Consider the following 27,727-nt stretch of genomic DNA (forward strand, 5'->3'; position numbering starts at 1 on the left):
GAGATTGGTATGTAGAAGCATACATAAATATAAACATGTACAAATAGACTACATGTAATTGTCTCTCTGTTAGAATTGGGAGAGGGGATTGGTATGTGTGTGGAATCTGCTGATCGTTGTGGAGTGCTGCTGGATGTAGCGTGTGTGGGGGCGGGCCAGGTGGAAGTGTCGAATCAGCTGCCCGCCTGTTGAGTAAGCGGCGGGCGCAGGCGCAGTGCGGGCCCTCTGTCTCGGTGGCTCTCTCTCTCTCTCTGTCTCGGCGCGCGTTCGATGGAGGAGAAGTGCAGCCGCGAGCCGCCCTCCGCTCCCCTCACCAATGGAGACGCCCAGCAGCAACGGCAGCGGCAGGCCGGCGGCGAGCTGATCACCAAAGTCAGCGATGTCTCAGACAGTCAGAAAACGAAGAAAAAGAAGAAGAAAGCAGGTGAGATCATTCGGTGGAATGAATGTGTGGAGAGAGAGAGATATAAATACAATATTTTTAAAACCACCGAAAAAAATAAGAAAAAACGGAGCGAGGCGGTGAAGTGAAAGATGTCGGGGATGATGAGGGGGGAGAGAGGGAGGGAGGGGGCTGGGTTTGTGCAGCCGCCGCGCTTCTTGGTGACCTTGGTTGCTTCACTAACTCTAGGCCCCGAGGCCTCTATCCCCCCCCCCCTCCCCCGGCGGAAGGCCGTGTGGAGATTTTATTTTCTTTCTCTCTCTTCCCCCCTCACTCTGCAGTTTGCCATTTCCACCACCACTACCACCCCCGTCCCTCCCTGTTTCGGCCGCTCAAGCGCCTAGTCTGTGCTGCTGCTGCTGCTGCTGGTGGTGTGGTGTGTTTTTTTTTCTATCCTGCCGGCCCGGCTGGGATGATGCCGGCTCACTGGAATGTTCTTCAGCTGCCATTTCCTGTCCGCCATGTTCGAGGAGCCAGCCACACACTCAACACACACACACACACACACAGTGGATGGTAAATTTTTCTTCAGACAACATTCTCTCTCTCTCTCTCCTTTTCCCCACCTCAATCCCCCTTTCTTTCGCAGACAAGGAAGGTGCATTTTTTTTGGCTGTTCTTTTTAAATCATTATTCCACCTCCTTGGAGTGACTAAAATTATTCTGGACACACAGACACATAGTAGTAAATTTTCCTTAAATAAAACACACTCTTCCCCACCTCAATCTCTCTCTCTCTCCCAGGCAAGGAGGGTACATTACTCTTTTTGTGTGTCTGCTTTTTAAAAAAAATCATTATCTTCTTGGAGTGATAAATTATTCTGCACACGCACACAGTGGTAATTTTTCCTTCAAATAACGCACTCACTCTCTTCCCCATTTCAACCCCCTCTCTCTGGCAAAGAAGGTACATTACTCTATTCTTTTGTGTCTGTTTTTTATAAATCATTATTCCACCTCCTTAGAGTGACTAAAATCTATTCTGGACAGACGCACACAGTGGTAAATTTTCTTTCAAATAACACTCTTGCTCTTCCACACCACAGTCACTCTCTCCCAGGCAAGAGAGTCCATTACTTTTTTTAAAAAAATCATTATTCCACCTTCTTGTATAACTAAAATCCATTCTAGACACACAGGATGGCAAATTTTCTTTCAAAACACTCAATCTTCCTTCCCCACCTCAGTCTCTCCCGGGCAAGAAAGGTACATTACTCTTTTTTGTTGTTTTAAGTCCTTATTACATTTGGAGTGACTATATTCTGGGCGCACACGCACACAGGATGGTAAATTTTCCTTCAAACAACACTGTCCCTTTCCCACCTCAATCTCGCTCTCCCAAACAGGGAAGCTACATTACTTTTTTTTGTGATTTTTTAAAAAAAATATACATTATTCCTCCACTTTGGGGTGACTAAAATTCATTCTGGGCACATACAGCGGGTGGTAATTTTTTTTTAAACGATACTCTCCCTTCCCCACCTTAACCATCTGTCCCAGGCAATCTTACAAAGGAAGATACATTGCTCTTTTTGTGTCTTTTCTGTTAAATCGTTATTCCACCTTCCTAGAACAACTAAAATCCATTCCGGACATTTGCATTAACTGAGGAGGAGAGGATATCGGGACAGGCCTTTTCTCTCCCAGTTTTTGTTAACGTCACATCTGGTCCTGAAAGGTGCCCCAACCCAGGAATGTTGTCACTTTTCTAGAATCGTCTCGGTGCTTTTACACCCCTCCCAATTCGCAAACGGTTTCATAACGTAAACCAGTATCTCTTGATTAATTCCGTCTTCTCTCCCTCCTCTAAAGATTGAAGGATTTTATATATATTCGCGATTTTCTAAGGTTATTTTTGGTTTTTCATCGCCAGGGAATGAAGGGGCTCACTTTTTGGCAGGTGCAGTGTGCGGCACAGACTCGGCTTGCAACGTGGGAAAGTCTAAACGAGGGCGGGGAGGGTTGGTTACACTCCGGAGTATCGAACACTTTTTTTGAAACTCTCGAAATATCGCGAATATTTCATTAAACATTTAGGATAACATTTATTTTGGCTTAATCTTAAAATATATTTTAGGGATGTTTGTGGAATCGAACCGCATTTTTTAAAGATCCAAAGCGTAGGCTGGCAAAATGCGTATTACTCACGAAATAACCTGATATGACTTGTTTGATTTCCATTATTTCGGGATCGATTTCAAATATTTTTAGTGTTTTTATATCTTTACTGAATTTAACTCCCCGAGTATTTGGTTCAATCTTTCATTTAACAATGTGTAATGTACAATTCTCATAGGCACCCTGGATTTAAGTTTTTGTGAGCAGTATAATATGATTATAGACATAGAAAAATATCTGAAATGTTGAGTGCCCAATAATATTAGATAAATATTTCTAAACATCTATCATGCCATTGCAAATGCCTGGATGCCAGCAAATGAGTTAACTGTTTTTGAACTTTATATTTGCATTCAGGGTAATCTATGCGCGTTAATGTGCTGCAGATTTTTAATTTGAATTCCAGCAGCAGTTGTGGGATCTGGAGGTTTATGTTAGTGAGGAGTCACTGTTAGTACTCGCCATTGCTTAGTGACACAGATTAGACAATACTCAATCATGTTTCAATTAGATATCTGTTCAACTCTAATTAGCTTATAGGCGAAGAAAAATTTCATCTAAGTGGAGTTGGCCAGATTTTCTGAATGAACCTTCAAATCTGACAATACTGACTTTATTCTATTGGTCTAAATTTGAAATCCATAATTTTAAATTGTTCAAGAAACACCCTTTCTGTTAAAGTAATTTTCAATACGCTGAAGCCTGAAACATTGCCATTCACTTTACCTTTAACAGTAGTGAAAGTTGGAATGAAGAACAGGCTGGTGTTGATGCTGTTTCACACAGTACTTTGACTGTGCTGTTCAGATGCAATGTGAAATTCAGTTGTAGAACTTATACCCTTGAGACAGAGATTTTGTAGAGCTGAAAATACAAAATGTATTTTAATACCAAATATTTTTCATGGTGCGTAGTAACCACTAATCCTGTTCAAGTGCCAAATAGATTGCCAGTGTGAATCAAAACATTATGGGTTTTTCCATTTTGTGACTTTATTGATTATTTCCTTTATGGGTCATCTAATAGAGTTGCAGATCTCTAACTCTGTCTTGGGTGAGTGGAATCCAGTATGGTCCTCCTTGCAATGTCCAATTTGGTGTGTGATTTTCACTTGCATTGGCAGGTTCTTCATGATTTCTTTAAAGTTTCTGAACTATTATCAAGGCATCTGAAAGGGGCTTTGCACCAAGCCCATCTGCTGCAGAAACCCTAATTTCTCAACTTAACTATTTCAAGGTGCTCCTTGTTGGCTACTTAATATTTGTGAACTTGAGGTGATCCAAAACTTTACCCAGACCCTGCTTGCTCATCAGCCTTGCTGACCACTGGCTGCTGATTAAGCTTCAGTTTTAAATTGCATCCTTGGTATTAAAATACATTTGTGGGCTTGACCATCTCCATCCCTGTAACCTCCCAAAGCCCTCAGACAATCAGGAGTTGCAACCTGAATGTAATTGCCCCAATCAAACCTTCAGTTGCCAAAGACTTGAGCTCTGGAATTTAAAGTTTATTTATTAGTGTCACAAGTAGGCTTACATTAACACTGCAATGAAGTTAGTGAAAATCCCCTAGTTGTTAATCTCTGGTGCCTGTTTGGGTACACTGAGGGAGAATTTAGCATGGCCAATGTACCTAACCAGCATGTTTTTCAGACTGGAAGGAAACTGGAGCACTTGGCGGAAACGCATGCAGGGAGCATGTGCAGACTTCGCACACAGTGACCCAAGCTAAGAATCGAACCCTGGTCCCCTGCGCTTTGAGGCAGCAGCGCTAACCACTGTGCCACCCTCTCCCTGAATATTTGTCTTCCTCTCCTTTTAAAAACCCTCCTTAAATCCTGTTTCTCTCAACAGCCCAAGCTGTTCGCCATCTGGTCTAATGTCACTTTACGTAGCTCGGTGTCAAACAATTGTGTTAAAGGTGCTATCTAAATACAAGTTCTTAATTAAGACAGGTATCTGGACGTTGTGTGGTATAATCTATAAGGGAAGATTTAACTAGAACTAAAACTTTCAAGTATAATATGGAGAAACTATATGTTGATGTACCTGTTTGCTTCTCCTTTTAATCCAATTGAGACCTGGTTAATTTTGCTTCAAAATAAACTACCCCTTTATTTGTTTCACTTTGTGTTTACTTCAGTAATTCCAAATCAAAGATTGAATAAATGACCAGATATTTAATACAGAAGGCAGGCTAATGGTTCTTGAGTTATCTTATTAAATGTAATTCCTAGTTTCATTGAAGACAGTGAACAGGTCCAAAAAAGTTTCTTGTCTTCAGAAGAAGTTTGATCATTTTACTCTATAATCAGCTAGAAGTAACACTTATAATGCAGTAATAACTTTTCTGTAATAAAAATAAACCACTAAAACAGCATTTTAAAATACAATATTAATATATTTGTTTAATTTTCTACTGCTGAGTTCCTTTTTGTAAATGATCTTTGACAAGTTACTTCCAATTTTGCCTTTGAGGCACTCGATTCATTTATGGAACGTTCTATTTTGATATACCATAGGTCTGCTAAGTTTATTGATGAAATATGAAATGAGTAAATTCTTTGAAAATTACGATTTTTAAATAGTATTACAATAAAATTGAATACTTTTTGGTGTACTTAACTATTAGGCTCAATTTGGATAGTCTTTGTAAAAAGAAAAATAACACCTCATTGTAGGTTAGCAAAATACTGCCCATCTGTGTTCTTTGCATTAGCAATTCTGTCTTTTGCTTCTGAAAAGTTTTGTGATCTGTTAATTTCCTTGTGCTAAAAGTCATATGGTGGAACAGTATGATTAATTTGGGATTAGAAAAATGGCTTTGACCTCAGTATATTAATTCTGCCAAAAAGATTTTTGAACTTTGAACTATTAGTTATGCCAATTAATATAGGTAAAATGAAGCATTGTTGACCTTTATTGTGAAATTTAAAAATACTTGTAATGTTCTTATAGCACTAATGCCCTCTTGAAAACTGCCACAGTTGTGCTGTTCAGAACAGAGGTCATGGATAAGCTGTGTTACACTATAATTACATCAGTCATTCAACTTTCAGTAAAATTGCCTATCAGTTTATCGCACACTTCTGATATTGTATGTTCTCCCTGTCAAGAAAATAACATCAGAGAATCTTCAGGTATCGAGTTGTGCAGTTTTGCATCAGCGGCTGACCTCAGTAAACTTTAGTTACTGTTAATATCATGAGACTTTCAACAGTTTTAAGTTTCTGCACTTAAATTTCATATTTCTACCCAACTAATCCAAGTTCTGTTTTCATGGTGTCACCTACTCCAGTTCATCCAATGACCTGGTCCAACAAGAAGGCAGTTCACTTGGCAGCTCTCTGAGGCAAAGCTGAATGTTTGTTCTATACCAAAAAATCTTTTCATTAAATGCACATGTGTAAAATTGAATTCTTTAAATTATAAGTGCTGTGCCAGACCTTCCCCTTGAAGTCACATTAATATGTTAAAGAGAGAGCTTTATTCAGCAACTGGTTCACACTGTACCTGATCAACTGCTTGACAGAGAGGCACAACATGTACCCTCTCTCACATGCTCTTAACTTGCACACAGCAAATTTTAAGTAGGGACAAATTAATGAAAATTACACATTCTGGCCAAACCTTTGCTATTAGTGTCTCAATCTTTCAAGAATCCATTTTTCATTACGTACTCCACTCCCTGGAGAGTCTGTAGCAAACACTGAGATCCATCACATTCCTAAGTTGCTGTGTGAAATAAGGATCTGTTAATGGTCAGTGGGAAAATATTAATGTTGTAAATGCTGCATCAGAGTTTACCAGTGGCTGCTAAACTTTGTAGTGGCAGGCTGTCTAGGGTAGAAGTTTAAATTTTGTATTCCATCTGAAGTTGGAATGTTTTGAATAGAAGGATAGTGTCCTTTAGGTCCAAAATGAGCAGCCATCCTTTGCTGCCCCACTGTTTTTTTTCCCTATGCACGGTTCTTGGATGGTGGCTGCTTGGGCAACGCTACTCAATTGTAGAGTGTGCACTCGGACTGCAATTAGACTGTCCAAAATCATCGTACATGGGAGTATTGCAACCATAAGGGAATACTTTCTGTTAATGTGTGGTCCCATAGATTAGTGGATCGTGTACTAACCTGCATCATCCAGTTCACTCATCGTGATTTAAACTCGTATGACTGGTTAAAAAATCTATTGTGTGAAAGATCTATATTCTTTATTACTAGACTGAATCATATTTTTATAATGTGTTCTATTGTTAAAATTTGTGTACCAAGGAGTTGAGACAGCTACTGTTTTGACAGCTAAATCGCCACTGTCTGTTAATGAAAAGATAGAGAAAAAGACTTCATTTATATAATGCACTTGTGTCTTCAGATGCACCTAAATGCTTTACTACTAAATTACTTCTAAAGTTTAGTTTTTGTGTGAATTAGGTATTACAAAAGAGATCAGTAGCCAGTTAGTACTGCACTGAAGTATCAACTTAGATTGTGCTTAGTGCCCCAATGAAGTGCCTCTTGAATTCCCAACCTTCAGGGGCAACATTACCATCTATGAGCCAAGTTGAACACGAAGCTAATAAAGGGTCAAAAATAAAGGCAACTTTCATCAGTTCTTAGTCTGTTTTTTCCAGTATGGTCATATTCAAACAGTAAATCTCCTTTATAACTCTGATCTGGCTCTTAATTCTAATTCTTTCTTCCTCCTTGTCTGCGTATTTTTAAAATTCGTTTATGGGCCAGCATTTATTGGCCCATAGTTACATAGAACATAGAACACTACAGCACAAACAGACCCTTCGGCCCACGAGTTGCGCCGATCACATCAACACCTATCTATAACCCCCAATCCCATAAAACCCCATATACTCATCCAGAAGTCTTTTAAAAGACCCCACCGCGTTCGCCTCCACCACCACTGACGGCAGCCGATTCCACTCACTCACCACCCTCTGAGTGAAAAACTTAGCCCTAACATCACTTCTGTACTTTCCTCCCCGCACCTTAAATCTGTGTCCTTTCGTAGCGACCATTTCAACCCGGGGAAATAGCCTCTGAGAATCCACCCTATCCATTCCTCTCAACATTTTATAAACCTCTATCAGGTCGCCTCTCAACCTTCGTCTCTCCAGGGAAAAGAGACCCAGCTCCCTCAACCTAACTTCATAAGGCATGCCTCCCAGTCCAGGCAACATCCTTGTAAATCTCCTCTGTACCCTTTCAATAGCTTCTACGTCTTTCCTATAGTGAGGCGACCAGAACTGCGCACAGTACTCCAAATGAGGCCTGACAAGGGTCTTATAAAGTTGCAGCATTACCTCCCGACTCCTAAACTCAATCCCTCGATTAATGAAGGCCAGTACACCATACGCCTTCTTGACCACCTCTTCAACCTGCGAGGCCAATTTAAGAGTCCTGTGGACCCGGACCCTAAGATCCTTCTGCTCTTCAACACTACTAAGACTCCTGCCCTTGATAGTGTACTCGTTCATCCTGTTGGTTCTGCCAAAATGGACGACTACGCATTTATCCGCGTTGAAGTCCATCTGCCACTTCTCCGCCCAGTCCTGCATCCTATTTATGTCCTGCTGCAACTTTTGCCATCCTTCCAGACCATCCACAACACCACCGACCTTCGTGTCATCAGCGAACTTACTTACCCATCCCTCCATTTCCTCATCCAGGTCATTTATGAAAATGACAAACAGCAAGGGTCCTAGAACAGATCCCTGGGGCACTCCACTGGTGACTGACCTCCATTCAGAAAAAGACCCATCCACAACCACTCTCTGCCTTCTGCAGGCAAGCCAGTTCTGGATCCACAAGGCCAAAGGCCCTTGGATCCCATGCCCTCTCACCTGTTGTCCTTGAGAAACTGGTGGTGTGCTCCTGCTGCAGTCCTTATGGTGTAGGTATACCTATAGTGCTGTTAGGAAGGGAGTTCCAAGATTTTGACCCAGGGACAGGGAAGGAATGGTGTATTTGCAAATTCTCCTGTTGTGTGCCTTGTAGATGGGCATGCTTTGTGGAAACAGGTGGTGGGTCACATGCTGTAGGATTCCAAACCTCTGACCTCTTGTAACCACAGTATTTGTATGGCTGGTCCACTTTGATTTCTGGTCATTGCTAGGCTTCCTCTAATCAGCAGTCTCAGTTTAGAAGACTAAGACAGGACAATCTCTGATCTTTAAATCCCTCTGACATCTTGGAAAAATGCACATTCTGCAGTAGGGCAACCCATACCTCTAATACTGAAACATTTAAGTGGGAATTTAATTCTTGATTTAACTCGTGAGACTTGTTGTAGACTTAGGGAGAGTTTCTATTTAAATATTAAAGCATTTGTGAAACAAGCACATTACAAGCTGCTGCTGTGCCAATCTTCCACTAATTGATATCTTTTAATATTCCCCTTACTGAATAAACCAAGCTCTTAGCATGCATTTTCCTCCCTATCACTGTTCTCCCCTGCTCCCCCTCCCTTTCCCTCACCTCTGATGGATGTGTATTTCCCAATTTGTGTACTGAGTGAACACTTGTTAAAATCTGTACATCCAGTTTTTGAGGATGTTAGGTTATTGACCTTCCTCTTGTTTTGAGTGACAAGTCAGTGTAGTAGAATATGCTCACCAGTGGTTTGATCTAAAGCCAATTATTTAGCTGTGCTTTATAACTGTTTCTGGAGGGTTCTTCCATAATATAGATTTTACCAATTTAATAAGACCCGTAGGGTATCGTCACAACAATTTTGATTCCCATCCTGCAGTAATTGGTGTTTGATTTCTCATCATGTGATATGTTTAAAACATAAATTCCAGCAATTAGTTCTCAAGCTGAATCTTCTGCTTAGATTACAGTCTTGTCTATAGTTGACAATGTTGTGGGCCAAGTTATTTGAGAATTTTCACGTTTTTTTCTTTATATTGAGTATCCTGTTGAAGTTTATCATCAATAGAATTATTCATCTTTTTGTCCCTTTTTTGGTGTTTTGGAATTCTCCTGAATAGCAGACAATCTTGTGCTAAGATGCACTCAGTTATTTGTTAGGAGTAAGCCTATGGCGATTGCTTGTTTTTTGTTTTTCCTTTCGGTTTATGGGTGGCACAGAGACAGTGGTTACAATGTTGCCTCAGCACCAGGGACCCTGGTTCAATTCCACCTTCAGGTCACTGTGGAGTTTGCACGTTCTCTCCATGTCTGCATGAGTTTCCTCCGTATGCTCCAGTTTTTTCCCACAGTCCAAAGATGTGTGGGTTAGGTTGGTTGGCCATGCTAAGTTGACCCTAGTGTTGGGATTAGTGCAGTAATTACGTGGGGTTATAGGAATAGGGCCTGGGTGGGATTTTGGTGGGCCGAATGAGCTCCTGCACTGTAGAGATTCTATGATCTAGGTTAAATTAGATGAATTAGCCATGCTAAATGTGGGAGGTGATGGGCCAGGGTACGATGCTCCTTCGGTGAATTGGTGCAGACTTGATGGGCCAAATGGCCTCTTTCTGCATCGTAGGGATTCTATCTGTCAGGCACTTGTGATCAGCATTGGATTTAATGCCTGATGTGAGAAATCAAATCCCTAGCACAGTCTAATTTCTGTATGTCTCAAAATTCTTGCAATTCAGAGTATTGGTGGAATAAATTTGTACATCATGATTAATTCAAATGGTATATGTGAAATGGAGCATCATTTACCATTAAGTCCTGGTGTTCATTCATTAGTTATGGTTGTTTTATGGCCAAAAGAATGCTTGGAGCTTATTTACATCCCTATATCTGAGTACGTGTTCCTCATGGAATCATAGCACACATTGAAGAATTGCTCCTTGTGCACCATGTGGATCTCTCCTGGTATTCTTGGGTATTGTGTAGAAATGCTATTGTCAGAAGTCAACTCATGTAACACTATTTTAATTTAATTGATTGCATAGTATGCTTGATATGATAGAGAATCTGCAATCCCAACAAAGTTACTTTCTTTTGTAAATGTAATTAAGATTTTACTTTTGTCTCTTTTTAGGTTTCGAAGAATTAAATGGTGATGCTGGATCAGAAGATGAGCTTGAATTTACAGCAAGTCAGGAAACTGAAGATGTAGTTTTGATTTCTTCCAGCGCAACGAATGGCAGGAAGCAATTTTTAGACACTAATTTCAACCCCAGGCACACAACAAAAACTATTGCACATAACAGAGTGGGTAGTAAAACAAAGAATTATAATCAAAAGAACAGTATGGACAAAAAGAATGACAAAGTCTTTGAGAATAAATCTAGGGATAGCAGATCAATTGAGAAAAAGGAGGCATTGACATTTCTCAATGGTATTATAACTAGCAGCTCTGGGTACATTACGAATGGATTTTCTGTCAAGAATTCAGCTGACAATGATGGTAGCGGGTCTGAAAGTGGTTACACCACACCGAAGAAACGTAAGGGCAGGAGGAATAGCGACAAAGGTGTTGAGAACTTAAATTTGTTTCAAGACAAAATCATGCAGCACGAGGGGAATCCACTTGTCCCAAAATTGGATCTCGAGAATGCCAAACTTGAGGTACCGGAGCAGAAGGCAAATCGTCTAGAAAATGTTAAGCCTAGTGGTAGGTATGAACTTACAGCAGTTAGTCCAGCTGGAGCCCGTGGGAAAATTGGAACTGGTGAAACCCAGCGAAAAAACTCTGATGGGAAACTTACTGGTAAAAAGTATGAAGACCGACCCAAATCAAAGGCAGCATCTGTAACTTCAAAAGAAGACTCTTGGACACTCTTTAAACCGCCTCCAGTCTTTCCAGTGGACAACAGTAGTGCAAAAATTGTTCCCAAGATTAGTTATGCAAGTAAAGTTAAAGAGAACCTCAACAAATCGCCCTCAAATCAGTCACTGGCTGTGGACACTCAGGCACAAGCTTCAGGTCGTTTGTCACAGGTTCCTATGTCTGCTGTGAAAGCTGTCACCTCATCTAGCTTTTCCAATGGTTTGGCTTCAGGAGTGACTGATGGGCATATTGGTGTTTCAGGAGTCCAAACAGTTACTGCTGCTAATACTGTAGTGCCTGCCTCATCTGGGAGTGAGACCTCAGTGTCCCCTGATGGCACAGACCCAGTGGCCGTGGAACAAAGAAAGCAGGGTCTCTTTTTCTACCCTTCAAATATGCAATCTGTGCTTCCTAGCACAACGCAGGTGGAGCTGCCATCACAGTCAACTCAACAAAATCTGGGGGATATTTTCCAAAACCAATGGGGATTATCTTTTATAAATGAGCCAAGTGCTGGACCTGAGTTAGCCACTGCAAGATCTGTGGACAACCCACCTCTGGAGGTGACGTTTCAGGCTGAATGTGCTGCCACTTTGGTTTCACAGGGTGCTGAACTGCTGTCATCAGGATCTGAAATTCCTGTGTTTCCAAAGGCTTATGAATTAGACAAACGGACTAGCCCTCAGGTTCTCAGCAGTGTCATGAAGACTGCCACCGTGGCTGGTGTTTCTGCTGAGGGCGTGGCCTCACCTATGGAACCACATGTTAGTGAACTGCAAAAGATGGCTGCTACAAGCCAAAGTGCAATAGTTTTTGTCCCAAAAGATTTTGGGAATGAAACACCACATCACGCCTCTTCTACCAATGCTTTGGTGCCATCAGCCAAAGAACACCCAAGGTACCACAGAGGCTTTGACAGAAAAGACAGCTTTGGGTCATTTGACTTGAAATCTGCTGTTATGTATCACACTAAAGGTAATATTTCAATGGAGCTTGCACAGAAATGAAAATTGGATGTTACAGGGCAGCTGCTTTCTGAGGATCTCATAGCATTGATAATGGATTTTTCCTAATGGACTTCATACACCCTTTCTTAGTATCCAGGGGTTATTCTTATTCAAAGGTTTCAACTTTTTAGCACATGGCTAAGAGTTTGCAATGAGATTGAGTTCGACTTTAGTTGAATTGCATATAGAGTTGTCATGGTCCTGGTATAAAATAAGATAGAAGACACTTTTTCCAATCTTGTAATTGTGGTTTGCTTTGAATTAATTGGGTTTTATCTCAACTATTTTTAACATTGTTAAACCTAATATATGCACGAGGATTTATATTTATATGAAGTTGGTGGTAGTTGCCTTTGTGAATTCGACTGAGATGTACTAGTCTATTCCAGAGCACTTCACCCAGTGTTGTGGCCTGTAGTTAGATCATTATGTGGGTATGCCGGCGTTGGACTGGCGTAAACACAGTAAAAAGTCTGACAACACCAGGTTTTAGTCCAGCCTATTTATTTGATAATATACTCACCCCGAAAGCTTGTGAGTATATTATCAAATAAATAGGTTGGACTAAAACCTGTTGTTGTCAGACTTTTTACTGTGTTAGATCATTACCCAGACTGAGTAAAAATGACAGATTTTCTTCCCTGAAAGATGTTAGTGAACCAGATGGGGGGTTTTTTGGACAGTCACCATTTCTGAGACTATGAATCTATCTTTTCATTCCAGATTTTAATTGCCTGAATATAAATTTCCCAGTTGTCATAATGTGATTTGAACCAGTGTCTCTGGATTGCTAATCCATTCGCATAACCTCAATTTTACCCTACCCTCTTTCACCATTTAAATTCTAGTTTGCTCTTAAATTGGCTTTATCTTAAATTTTTTTTAACATTATTAAAGCTAATATGTTACGTAGACAAGGACGAGATAAAGTATTTTTCTTCAGGCCTGCTCTTCAGCCTTCATTTGCTTCAAACTTCTGGTTGTACTCGTTAGAGTTTAGAAGAATGAGGGGAGATCTCATTGAGACTTATAAGTTGATGAATGGGATGGATAGGATAGAGGTGGAGAGACTCTTCCCGCTCAAAAAAGACAGTAGGACTAGGGGGCACAGCCTCAAGATAAAAAGGGGTGGGGGGGGGGGCGGTTTAGAACGGAGTTGAGGAGGAACTTCTTCACTCAAAGGGTGGTGAATCTCTGGAATTCTCTGCCCGTTGAAGTGGTGGAGGCTGCCTCGCTAAATATTTTTAAGACGCGGGTTGATGGGTTTTTGATAAGAGAGGGGATTAAGGGTTATGGGGAGAAAGCGGGAAGGTGGAACTGAGCAGCGACAGATCAGCCATGATCTTATTGAATGGCGGGGCAGGCTCGAAGGGCTAGATGGCCTACTCCTGCTCCTATTTCTTATGTTCTTATGTAGACCTTCACTTTCGTTTTGAAATTGGTGCAGTTACACATCCAGCGCTGCAAAAGCATGGTGTAGACCTATACTACCTTGAAACAGCAGCATGAAACCTGTTTTAGAAATGGGTTTCATGAAGTGACAATCATGAAACCAATTTCTAAAATAGGTTTCATACTGCTTTGTTTCAAGGTAGCATAGATCTACACCACGCTTTTGCGGTGCTGGATGTGAAACTGCTCCAATTTCAAAATGAAAGTGAAGGTCTACTGAAAGTTTGAAGCAAATCAATAGTTTCCTGTTCCAAAAATTGAATTCTAAAACATCAGTCTAGAGCAAATATCTGGGAAATTTAGAGGGATTGGATGAAAGACTTTTGTAACTGAATATTATCTTGCCTAATGAAGACAGTTGTATAAATATTTCCACTGCAAGATACCTATGGTGTGCTACCAGCCATGTATTTTGTTACTGGCAGCATTCTATTAGTTTTCATTGTTCCGTTGGTCTAAAGTGCAAACCAGCTTTTGCTGCGTGGGTCTTCACGTTTGACCCTGATCATGTTCTTCACACTACGCAGCTGGAATGAGTGCAGATGAAAAGAAGAATTCCTGTCTGAGTTTTTATTTTTTTCCTTTGTGCCCCCACTCCCTGTGCTTGACCTCGGGACCCTAAGACGTAAATGTGATGCCATTATAACCCTCCTAACTGAAGTTTGCAGCCCAGGGAAATAGCCTGAATTCACCTTGAGCTGTACTTTGGTACAATATGAGGTGGTACATTTGTCACCATAGCATTGTGATATACTGTACTTTGATAAGTTTGTGCTTGAGACTAAGGGTGTTGGAAATAATGTTTGACAGTCACATGAGATCTCAAAAATTGGTCAGAAGTGGGGTTTAATTTGCTGCTTAGAAGAGGAAAAGAGAAGTGGTACGGTATAAGGAGCACGTTCCAGAGCTTGAAGCCCAGACACCTGATGGCACAGCCTTCAAATTTGGGAATGGTCAGGGAGTGCAGTAATCTGGGGGGACTAAGGCTGAAGGAAATTAGAGATGTGGAGGGCCAAAGCCATGGAGGAATTTGGAAACGAGGGTGAGAATTTTAAATTCATGACAGATTGACCAGAGGTCAATGTTGATGTGTGCTAGGACACAGGCAACATCAGTGATCTCAAGTCTGTGCCAAAAGTGGGAGGCCAAACAGGAGTGCATTGAAATAATCTAATCTAAAGCCTAACAAAGCTATGCATGAGCATTTCAGCAACAAATAAATTGGGGTAAGGATGGTGTTGGATGATATGGAGATGGAAATAGGCGGTCTTGGTGGAGATGTGTTGGGAAGCTCAGTCAAATGTAACACCAAGGTTGTGGACAAGATGTGGTCAGTGTCAATGGAACAGGTTTTTGTCAAGGACTGAAGACATGCTGTCTTCCCAGTATTTAATCAGACAAAATTTCTGCTCATCTATTAATGAATGTTGGACAATCAAACCATTTAGAAACAGGTGAGGGCTCAAGCGGTGGAGGAGAGGTAAAGCCTGATATCAACATGCACATGGAAATCGGTACCATTATTTCAGATGTCACCAAGGGACAGCATGAAGATTGGCAGGTGGCCAAGCATAGATCCTTGGGTGATACCTAGTGGTAACAAAGTGGGAGCAAGAAGGGAGACTGGTTCTCTAGCTGCAACAGGCAAGATAAGAATGAAACAAGACAAATGCAGCTCCACTGTGTTATCCATGTTCAAATGTTGGCTGTAACTCAAGGAAGGAAAGCTTTTCATTGAGGAAAGGTTGAGCCTGTATCCATTGGAGTTTAGAAGTTTGACGTGATCTTATTGAAACATGAGATTTTGAGGGGACTTTACATGATGGATGCAGGGAGAATGATTCCTTTTGTGAGACTTGAACTTTCAAGGGCCTCCCATTTGAGATGTAGATGAGATTTTATTTCTCTCTAGAGGGCTACTCGTAGTCTGTGCATTCTCTTCCCCAGACAGTGGTGGAAGCAGTTATTGAATATTTTTAAAGCTGAGTTAAATTCTTGATTGACAAGGGGTCAAAGAGTATGGGAGTAGATGGGAAAATAGTTAGTCACCATCCGATCAGCCATGATCTTGAGGGACTAAATGGCCTACTCCTGATCCTAACTCATCCTTTTGTGTATCATTGTAGTAGTGAACCGACAGAGACAATGGATAGAAGGCTATTTGGAGGGAAACAAACTTCAGCTAAAAGTGGGCACGGATTTAAGAGGTGACTCAGATATTTAATTTTGGAGAGGTATAGAAGGTTGGAGCTGGTGTGGTAGTTTGCAAATAGTTTTTAGTTTTTTTAGGAGGTTTGACAAATTTGAAGGAGTGTTATAGTAGGTAATACCAGATCCAGGAAGGAACTTGGAGTGTTCAAACAATTTCATGGGATTAAAGTGGAAGAGCAAGCAGTGGATCCCATCAAGATGAATTCAGAGAAACTAGAAAAGGATGCTAATTCAGAGTGCCAGCGAGGAAGAAGATTGTGAAGAAAAACTGCTTGTTTTGTGTCTCACTGCATGATGTTTTGTGACCCCCAATAATGCTTTGCAGTTTAGTCACATTTAAGCGTGAATGACTCAGCTGTTTGCCGATGAGGGTATAGCAAGGAAATAGGGCAGGAAAGAATAGTGTTTGTTACTGAGAATGAGAAGTCACTTGGTACAGAGGGAAGCAATCAGAGGGGATATTTGGTGGCTAGTACAGAAGAACAATGTTATCGATTATGGAACAAGATGAGATGCTGAAAGGGGAATTCTCCGGAAGAGAGATCAAGGTGTGATTTATGATGAGGGATCAAACTACCATTGCAGTGGTTTGAGCAGAGTAACTGATAGCAGACGTAGTTGGACTGGGAAGCTTTATTAAAAGGAAGATTGTGTGTAGTGTTAACTTTTTTCTATATGTAGGTGTCAGAATTTCTTCCAAGCAGATCTTGGTTAGCAGCTTTAATTACCAAATCTTTAAGTTGATAGGGTAGACTGCTGTGACCATCCCAGTACTGCAAATGCCAGGATGGTAAGTCCATCTATATATGCCAGTTCCAGTTGGCAAATACTAATCCAATCTTGATTTGCCCCTGCTGTTGAGCAATACCAAATTTATGCATCTTGCACTGGTTATGTTAGATAATTAAAATTAAGCTCTTCAAAGCAATTGTGTTTGTACTGGAATGCAGTGAGTTCACATTAAAATGAGAAAATGGGGAATAACCCTGAATGGCAGCAAATCAAAATGATTTCAAGGAGAAATAAAATTGCAAGTTGCAAATGAAGTTCTACTTGCGGTTACCAGAATAAGATAATTCCAAGTTCAACTCAGTGAACCATGTGCCCTTAGTATTTATGGTATTCAAATGAATGGTTTACTGGGTATGGGGAGATGCAAAGGAAGAGAGAAAATCGACTTAATTAGCTCTGGTCACTAGCTGCACTAACTCTGCTATTTATCATTTGATATTTCTCTGCTTGGGACAATGTAGTAGAAAATGGTCTGCAAAGGGATGATAAACGGCTTTCAAGTGTTAATATCTTGCAGGCAGGATAACTATTGATTTTGTTGCTGAGGGATTTTTTGAAATTTTATTTCTTCAATAAGATGTTAGCAATGGTAATTTTGATGGAGATTTTAAAATGACCATCCATGGCACCGCAGATTGCTCTCCCTTACTAGCATTATAGTTCGTAGGTACTCAGGTATTCTATGAAAGTGAGTGGAACAAAAAGGGAATGTCTTTATTGGGTGGGGTTGTGTCCAACTGCAGTAGAGTGATTGAATCATTATAAAATGTTAATGGAGTTCAGTTGCTGCAGGTAAAGTGCTTTGAGCACCCAGTTCTTCCTGCCCTGTCAGAGTAAGGTACAGTTGTTAAAATTCCTCATTTGGGGGAAGGGTGGAGGGATGTTAGGATCGTCAATGTATTTTCCCACCTGCCACTTTCAGTCAGGTGCTATTTAGCTGACATTAGTGATGAGCCTCCTTTTTGTCCTAGATGCAAACTGGGATGTCTCCAAGCTGGGGAACATCAATCTTATCAAATCAGGAAAGAGGGAAGTAAACTAAATTCAAATGACTTTTAACAGGGTATGATTTACATAAACCTTGGCATGGTATTTCATACTAAACATTACTCCATTGAATGCATAGAAGTATCCCTTGCTACAATAAATAGAGGTTTTTTAGCAAGTATAAAGCATCATGTGGAAATAAACATGTTGCATTTGAAAGCAAGGCTTTCTGTGCAAATAATTATTGTTTTTGATTGACAAGTACTTTGATCGCTTGTGGTCAAAAATTTGAAATGTGAATATCCTCAGGTTGTTGAGCAGCATTTCAAGTCCACGTGCTTCTGGTGCCTCCTACAGGCATAACCTTCACATCCTTAGTTTTTTTGGTACCCCATAGGGGCTACTTGATGAATTTTTTTCAGACAGTTGCCTGCATTTGACATCAGTTGAACTTTGAAGAATGGTTAGATTCAGTTTATTGAAACCATTTGCTGTCTTGTAGACCTTTTAACTTGCGACACTTAACTATAATTTTTGGTGTGTAGTTGAGTAGTGCAGGTGGTAGAATCACCAATTTAAATCTGAAGAATTAGACGTGCTATCTCAGACATCCACTTCCAAAGGGAGCCAATGAAATTTTGTGTATGTTTATTACCTTATGGGATGGAAAATTGTCACTTTGATTTTAGAAGCATAAACTTTTCCACTCAATCTCCTAATTCAGCTCAGGATATGTATATTTACAGGAGTGAGACCTTGTCTTAATTGGGCACATCAGTGTAGTAGGACAATGCATTGTGTGATATATGGCTATGATCAGATCATTACAAAACTACAGATTCTAGCTTATCAGCAATACAGACACTGGAAGTCGAGTAATATACCAGAGAGGTGCTTAGTACTGATTTTGTTTTCTGAATTGTTCGAATAACAAATGCCAGTTAATGCTTTGTTGCACAAGTCTCTAGAGCCTTTGATTTGTAATTGGATATCTGACTTATTATTGAGATGTGAAACTGCTATGATTATCTTAAACAAAACAAACCTGGACTTCAACTGGTTCAACCATAACTTGCATTAACAGACAAAAAAAACCCACAAATTTTTATGCTGTTTTGAAGAAGGTTATTACCTCTTGTGAATAAATCTGAGTTCAGTTTCTTAGTTTTTTAAGTGTCACAAATACACTTACATTAACACTGCAATGAAGTCGCTGTGAAAATCTCCTGTGTTGCCACACTCCGGGTGGTGCCTGCTCAGGTACACTGAGGGAGTATTTAACATAACCAATACATCTAATCATTCTTTCGGACAATGGGAGGGAACCCACGCAGACACAGGAAGAACGTGCTGACTCCACACAGTTACCCACTCAGGAATCGAACCCAAGTCCCCAGTGTTGAGACAGCAGTGCTAACCACTGTGCCATCATGCTGTTGTACACCTGTATGATGTATTCATCCATAAGCTACACTGGAAGTGTCTGTTCCTCCAGTAGTATTTTCCTATTTTAGGCAGTGGTGTTGGAGTGACTTTAATGTTCAGTGTGAAGCTTTCAACTAAATTTTGCACAGCTAATTTGAACCAAGTATTCACAGTTGAAGGCTCTTGTCTTTGCATGATTTCAGTAATTTGTGAAACCTATCTTTTATCTGCAGTGGTTTTTAACCCATCCTCTTCTCCCTATGCTCATTTCCCTGCTCCCATCCCGTTCCTGGGCTCTCTTTCCCCGTGTGATAAAACTTATTCTTGAGTTGGCCAGGAACAACTTAGCTGACCATCTATATGTATAAAGAGAAAGTAATCAAACTTCTACAATCAAGCTGTGTTTGATCCAGCTTGGCCTTTCAGGGTCTGTGCTGAAGAATGTTTTGTTGCAGAGAAATGTAAATAGCAATAATAAATACCTTGAGATTAATTGGAGAGCAGCTGCTGATGTTTCTAAAAGTTGATGGTTGCTTTTATGAGACAGAAGAATTACAAGCAATAAAATTGCTTTTTTGGCTTTCTGAAGCACATTGGAATATTTTAGTCTATACCACTTGGTGTTGCCCATTGAGTCAGTGGTAATACTTCTGCAATGAACTGAGAACTTCACACCACTACTGAAAGAATTTGAAGATGTTACCAGATTTAATCCCAGAAAATTGTTTTTGTACATGAATTACTTCTGCTTAACTAATAAATGCCAATAATAGGTGTAAGAAAGAATATACATAAGCTTGCAAGGGATAAGTAAGCAAATGATAAAGGAAATGTGGGTCTCTCGAGGACAAAAAGAAAATGGTGGATTTATTAAATTCTTTGCACAGATTTTCACAATGAAGGAAGAGGGCAAAAGTGTCCAAAATATCAAGGGCAGGAAGTTAGTGGATTTAATATATCTTAATACTAAAGGTACCATTTAGTTGTGCTTTGTTTTATGGGTACGATGCTTGGGGCCATTTAGGTGCGAGTGTGCTGTAAAGGTTCATGTGCAAGTAATGTGAAGTGTGGCATCTGACAACTGATGGGAAGAATGTTAATTTGCAAGATAAAGATGGGCTTCCTTTTTCCTTCTGGTTGCTCAAATCATTCTGGAATATGTTTCTAATGTTTAGCTGTTGACCAGAATTAAGGTAATCGTTGTGGAGAAGTAGTCTTAATAGTAGTCCAGAGGCCAATCTATTTGAAAGATTTGCAGTTTACTGGGTGCTTGTAAATTTCAGGCTGTGGTCTTTGAGCCATTTGGATGAATTGAATTTGTGTATGTATCAATAGAATACATCGAAGTAGAGTGCATTGGTGAAAAATTTCATAGATGCTTTTGAATTTTATGTTACTTGCAGCAACCAAGAACACCAATACACCTTCCATGCGTGCTTCAGAAACTCTGGTATTAGTTGAGAACTCTGGAACCAAATACTTCGGAGTTTACCATTTCTGTCAGGATCAAGAGAGAGATGGTGTCATTTTCTTGCACCAATGTCACTACTGGTGAAATTAAGACATAAACCAACTGAAGAGGCATAAATTGCATAGAAATGTTGGGCACTCTTTGTTGAAAGTGGCCCAACCTTCCAGGCTTTGGGCCCTGATCCTGGTCTTGGAATACCATGTGCCCCCCTGCAAGTGCACATTTTCACTCTGCGCCTTTTCCAGGTCAGGGGCAAGAGACCCTTTGGTATTTGGAGTTCCCTTACTAGCTCTGCATCAGTGATCTTGTACAATGGCACAGTAGTTAGCACTGCTGCCTCACAGCGACAGGGACATGAATTCGATCGCCAGCTTGGGTCACTGGAGTTCTCCCTGTGCCTGCGTGGGTTTCCTCCAGTGGTCTGAAAGACATGCTGGTTAGGTGCATTGATCATGCTAAATTCTTCCTTAATGTACCTGAATGGAGTGTGGTGACTGGAGGATTTTCACAGTAACTTCATTGCAGTGTTAATGTGAGGCAACTTGCGACCCTCATAAATAAGCTTAAACTTGTAGAGTGCAGCTCCTTGTGAGGGCTGGTAGAAACACTAAAGATAGGCTTATCCTGCCTTAATTTTCCAGAGCACTTATGAGTTGTGGCAAGAATGTACTGAAAAGCCAGTGCTATGTTTGCACTCTTGAGCAAATGGGGCAAGTTGATGTGGCAGCACTGTTAGGGACTCATTCACAAAGGCAGAGAAGGGCTGGCAAATGGTATGTGCTTAATTAGTTGTTTTAGTCATGCTTGAAATTGTTTCACCAGTCTTCACCCAATTGGTTCAGCTCCAAAAATAGTTTTAACTTGGCTCAAAGTTTACTTTTAGTCAAATGCTTCCAATTAAAATTAACAGATGTACCAGCTGCATTCATGAACTTGATATTTTTAATACCCTTTTGATGTCTTCACTATAAAATCTTAAAACTGATAGTTGGTGTAATTTTGCTAGACTCAAGTGTTTTGTAGCCATTGTTATATTGTCTTAATTTAGTGAAAATTGTACCCCATTAATATTTGTTTGGATAGGGGACAACCAGGACCTCCTGCTTTTGATCAATATCCAATCATCCTTGCTGCAAAGCCTGCATTTGTGGTTGCTAGATGGTGACGAGATGGTTCAGCTTATACTAGTTTGCAAATAGATTGTTGATGGTTATTGTCTTGTGTTCTTGAGGAATATAGCCTCCTGTGTGAGGTACCCAAGGACTCCACATATCCATGGTTCCAACAACTATTGAATTTGCATGGTACCTTTTTTTAGCTTGGGGAAATATTCCAAAGTGTTGCACAATAGTCAGAGAAAACTATTAGCATAGGACAGAATGTTAGGTGATGGTGGGTTTACAGAGGGAATGTGGCAGATGAAGACAGCTACCAATATTGGGGTGAAGATGGGTATGCACATGGTTTCATGTGAGGGATAGTTGGGCCATGGGACGTCGGAGATGGTGGGGCCACAGTTGCTTGGGTTAGGATTTTTTTTTAAGTGTATGGACAAACAGGCCAATGTTGTCTGAAGGCAGGAGTGATGAGTGAGTTTAGTGGGTTAGGATATAGGCATTTCTAATACAAGTTTTTGGGCTTATTGTATACGTTGTCAATAATTGGGCATTACATTGTGTAGATCACTGGTTCCCAATCTTTTACATGTCGTAACATACATCTGTACTATAATAAATGCTTGAGGTACACCTATTTTCTGTCATCTTCCCTTACTGGAACTTTATTTTTAATTCTCTCTCCTCTCGCCTGTTTTTTAAACCTCTCCCACTTTCTCTCTTTTCCCAGGGTTTTTGCACCCTTTTTGAGTTTTTTGCTTTTTGTGCAGATGCATGGGATCTTTGTCTTCTGTTCCAAATCTTGTTGGTTATACACAGGGGCCTGACCAACACTAAAAAATCTAAACCATGCAAATGCACCTCATTTCCAGCCAGCACGTGAGTGGGAGGCCCAAGATTTGTCACGTCTTAGAGATGCAACCACAGAGTGGAAGCCATTGTGAATTTTGAATAATTTTAAAATCTTTTTTCATGGCACACTTTGGCAGTCTTCGCAGCACACAAGTTACTTCCTGACAGGCAGATTTCTTTTTCGTGTCCGTGTGCTGAGGCTCAATCTGCTGCTGCATCTGACCTCTTCTGCTAGCTCAGTACAAACCTAAAAATAAACCAAGAATCTTTTTTCTGTTTACTTAGTTGTTAGTATGTCAAGCAATGCATATAACACTAAAGCATCACAGGCTCTCTGACAAAGCAGCTAATGCGTTTACATTTTTCGAAGAGTTCTACATATATATTCCTCATGGACATTTTCTTGCCATTGTATTTCATTTCTGAACAGGGTAGCTGTTGAACAGCTGAATTTGACCACTAATGTCCTCATGATCTAAATATGCAAGCTATTCCTGAAGATTGGTCGAAGTAGTTTTAATACTATGTGCTAAATGATGCATATTCAGTTTGAATGTGGATCATTTGACAGGTCTAGACATTGGTTTGGAAGATTTGGTCTTTTATGTACAAGAAAGTATCTCTACATTTTTCTTTTGCACTTCCTTGAAAATACTTGCTGAGATGTTTTGCTTTGGGTGCCCACAGCCAAATAGCAATTGTGACCCTTTACAATGAGTTGCTGCAGACAGTTTGGTCAGAGGATATCATAATCTGTGTGTGTAATTCTGTCTTGGGTCACTAGTAATTAGGAGCATAAAAGCAAAATACTGCAGATGCTGGAATTTGAAACAAAAAATGCAGGAAAACCTCAGCAGGACTGGTAACATGACCATGGTTAGCACTGCTGCCTCTCAGCACCAGGGACCCAGGTTTGATTCCTGGCTTGGGTCACTGTGGAGTTTGCACATTCTCCCCATGTCTGTGTGGGTTTCCTCCTGGGTGCTCCAGTTTCCTCCCACAGTCTGAAAGACATGTTGGTTAGATGCATTGCCCCGAACAGGTGCTGGAATGTGGTGACTAGGGGAATTTCTCAGTAACTTCAGTGTTAATGTAAGCCTTACTTCTGACAAATAAATAAACTTTAAAAAAAAATCTGTGGAGAGGGAATAGAGCCAACATTTTGAATCTGGGTGACCCTCTGGCCATGACAAGGGGTCATCCAGGCCCAAAACATTGGCTCTATTCTCTCTCCATAGATGCTATCAGAGCTGCTGAGATTTTCCTGCATTTTCTGTGTGAGTAAATCGGAGCAGACTTGTGGCATTTTGCTCCCCTCTTTAACATAGGACAAGTGCAACATCCTTTTGGTTATCCTAGCTAAAATTGGTTGATTTGAAGATCAAACCTTAAGCCCAAGTCTTTCATGATTCAGCAACTCTTGGCTAAACTACCTAATATATATGGAAATTGCATTCAATGGGATATATAAAGTCACCAAATCAGTTGAACTTCGCTGTTCTCACTTGCCATTCAGCAGGTCCAATTAAATTTCAAAGGTTACTATACATAATTTTGAAACGCAGAAATCTGAATGCCTCTTAGCAGCTTTGTTTAATAAAATTGCTACAAGGTAAATAATAGAATACAGGAAGCTACAAAAATCCAGTAAGTAATCTTACTATTCTAGAATCAATATTTTAAAGACATTGCAATGTGGGAGAGAAGTCTTCCAATTAAAAATATTTTAGTCATTCTAAAATATCACCTGATATACTTTTTAAAAGACTATTTTCCAGGAAAACTTATGAATCCCTTAAATTAGCTTTTAGCTTGTTGGCTTAGTACAATAATCCATATGTCATAGTATTTCTTATGCATTTTTTAAATTTCAGACTCAACAGCTGCCTTTCATTTGCTAACAAGTACAACACAAACCTGGGTTTTGGCTTTTCATCAAATCTAAATTTCATATCGTGTACTACTTTAATGGTTCAAAGGGAAATTATAAAACTTGGGCAACAATGAGAAAATCGAAATATCTACAGACAAAGGGGAGTTTAGAACAGTATTTTATCTGACGTACTCTATCCTGTGCAAAAGCTTTAAACTGCCAAGAATTTTCTATTTCTTTCCAAGAGCTCCTTGTCACTGAAGTATTGAAGTTGCTTAAAGCAACAGAGGAAAGCTCAATTTCAACCTCCAGTGCAAGAAAATTGACTTTTACTACGTAAAGTGTCCAACTTGTGCACGTCAGTGACATACTTATAATTTTGCAGATTTAGTTTGATTTGTCTCCATTTTGTGGCTTGTTGCCCCAACTCTTATTTGCGAAGCCTCTTTAGTGGTCAGCTCCATCGATCCTGCAATTTCTACTGTTTTTAAAAGTCACTCTTCTTTCAGTGAGCAACTTTCTCTGAATTGCTTCATTCTGGAGTCACAGGTGTTTTTGTTTTACTATCCTGGGTCTCCTTATGACCACCTTCCTTAATTGGTACAAAAATCTAAGAGTTGTATTCTTAATCTAAAAAATAAGGCAACTCTGAAAAGAAGCTTGGCTTGCCTGTAATTGTGGCCTCATTGGCTCTGCCAGCTTCCAGAACCCCAGGAACAAATCCAGCTGAATTTGTCTAGTATAACCAAAGATGATTTTAGGTGGGTGAAATTGGTCCGATGAATTGGAGTCAGGGTGGTGATATGCAGTTAATCTATACAAACATTTACATCTGTTTAGTTTCACTGTATATGGTTTACGTTTACTTGATTATCTTTACAACTATATTTGATGTAAAAGCAGTCTTGTTATCTACCTTTTTGCAATTCTTCATGATGGAGGATAAATAAAGTATTCCTGTAACCTTTCCTTTTTAAGGAATTGAGGTTTGGTATAATTCCAGTGCAGTAGTTAATTTTAAATTCAATATTCACAACTTATTGACTAATTTGTTCCATCTTGTCTTTTTCAATGATGCCCTTCATCTGTCTGATTCTCCTTGCCTTTATATTTTTCCTGACCTAGGTCTACATTAATCATGGGTATCAGCCTATGTCAGTTAGAATCAATACAGTACAGTGGGTGGTCTTTTTACAGGTTTGTGATACCTCTTTCAAAGAGCAGTTCACTTAGTCCCACTCCCCTGCTCTTTCCTGAGGTTTCTGCAATTTTTTTTTCAAGTATCTATACAGTTCCCTCTTGAAGGCTACTGTTGAATTTGTGTCCATCACTAACAGGTAATGAACTCCCAATTCTGACCATTTGTGTAAAAAGGTTTCTCCCTGTGTCACCTTTGGTCTTTGCCAATCACCTAAGTCATCGTCTCTGGACAACTCTATCAAATCTCATTTTCTCTGCTCTAAGAACAACAGCTCTAGTGTCTCCAGCCTATTGACATAACTAATCCTGCATCTGTGGAACTATTTTGGTTAATTTTTCCTATACCCTCCAAAGCCTCATGCCCTTCCTAAATGTTGGTGCCCAGAATTGGAGACACTGCTCCAGCTGGGACTGCACTTGTGTTCTGTAAAGATTTGCTTTAACACCTGCTTTTATAATTTTGTGCTTCTAATTGTAAAGCCTAAGATACATCTGGTTGATTCACCACTTCGTTAACTTCCCTTGCCACCAGATTTGTACATAGATGTCACTGGGTCTGGACTGACTGAACTGGAGAATTTTAGTTAGGGGAAAATCAGATAAAGTCCCCTTGGTGACGGGTCTACATGGGAGATGGTGGTAAAGTGATTATAAGACTGGTCTATAATTCAAAGGCTCAAGCTAATGCCCTGGTGAGATGAGTTCAGTTCCCATCATGGCACTTGGCGAAACTTGAATTCAGTCAATAAATGATGTGAATGCCAATGTCTACAGTAGTGACCCTGAAACTATGATTGGTCAAAAGAACTCATTTCGTTTATTAAAGTCCTTTTGGGAAAGAAACCTGACACCCCAGACCCGAAATGGCCTAGCAAACCATTCAGTTCAAGGGCAATTGGGGGATGGATTACAAATGCTGGCCTTGCCAGCAATGTCCATATCCTGTGAAAGAAAGTTGGAGTGGTGGGTGTAGATTTAGGGTAAGGAACTTGAGGTGATTCAAGGGGAAACTCTTTACAACCAGAAGTTGTTGGGATCTGGAACTCATCGCCTGAAGGTGAAAGGCAGAAACACTTCAGTACTTGGAAATGCACATCAGCTGCTGTAAGCTACAAGGCAACACTCCCAAGAGCACAAAATTGGGATTAAGCTGAATGGTTACTTGGCAGCTGGTGTCGTCATGATGGGCCAAATGGCCTCCTTCCATTCTATGATTCTCTCTGGCATCTCCTTTTAAAATTATAGCATTTAGCATGTCTCCTCATTCTTCTCTCCAGTATGTATTGCCTCACTTTGAATTTTGGCTGCTGTGTGTCTGCCTATTCCAACAGTCCTTTTGTCCTCTTGTAGGCTGTTTACATGTTCTCTGTTTGTTATCGTTTGAACTGGTCATTTGCAGGTTTTGAAAATTTGTGCGCAGTGTGCCTAAATCGTTAATTTACATCAAAAGCAGTGGTTCTTGAATTAAATCTTGGGGAGCTCTACAGTATTACATCTGCTAGTCATCTTTTAAAAAAGTCATTTAATCACTCTTTTCTACCCTGTAGCTAATTTTGTATTTATGCTGCTACTTTCCTTTTTTTAACATTATCAACTGTCTTTTGAAAATGCACATGCGCTTCAGCTGCGTTGTCTGCAATCCTTTACTAACTCATCAAAAGTCTCAGCCAATTTGGTCAAACACGATTTGTCCTCCTCAAATCTGTGCTGGCTGTCAATGATTATTCACTAATTTTCTCCTGAATTATTGCTTTGAAAAATTTCCCCACCACAAGTATTGAACAAACTGATTTGTAATTGCCTCTTTTTTTCCAACATATGCAGTCTTCCAGTTCTTTGGTATTACAAACGCTTCCACAATTTCCACCTGTAATTTCGCTTCCCAGCCTGTGTGATTTATCTGCTTAAGTACTGTCAGCATTTCTGGTAGCTCTTTATTTTTATCTCATAGATGAAAATAACCTAGTAGCCTCCTTATTTGCTATAGTGGTGGCAAAGTACATTTCTTTGGTAATATTCATTTAGTGCCTCTACCTACAGA

The 27,727-nt window shown here is 40.1% G+C and overlaps 1 protein-coding gene across 1 annotated transcript in view; it reads left to right on the top strand.

The window, feature by feature from the left end:
- Positions 1–230: 230 nt before the first annotated feature.
- Positions 231–27,727, top strand: part of nufip2 (nuclear FMR1 interacting protein 2) — a 40,391-nt gene continuing 12,894 nt past the window's right edge. Inside the window, exons 1-2 of the mRNA XM_080210389.1 lie at positions 231–424; positions 10,570–12,276. Of these exons, the coding sequence (XP_080066515.1) occupies positions 271–424; positions 10,570–12,276 (1,861 nt within the window). The 5' untranslated portion in view covers positions 231–270. The remainder of the gene's footprint in view (positions 425–10,569; positions 12,277–27,727) is intronic.

The sequence above is a fragment of the Carcharhinus amblyrhynchos genome, chromosome 23, assembly GCF_965287045.1.
Source record: "Carcharhinus amblyrhynchos chromosome 23, sCarAmb.v2.hapA, whole genome shotgun sequence".
Taxonomy (NCBI): Eukaryota; Metazoa; Chordata; class Chondrichthyes; order Carcharhiniformes; family Carcharhinidae; genus Carcharhinus; species Carcharhinus amblyrhynchos.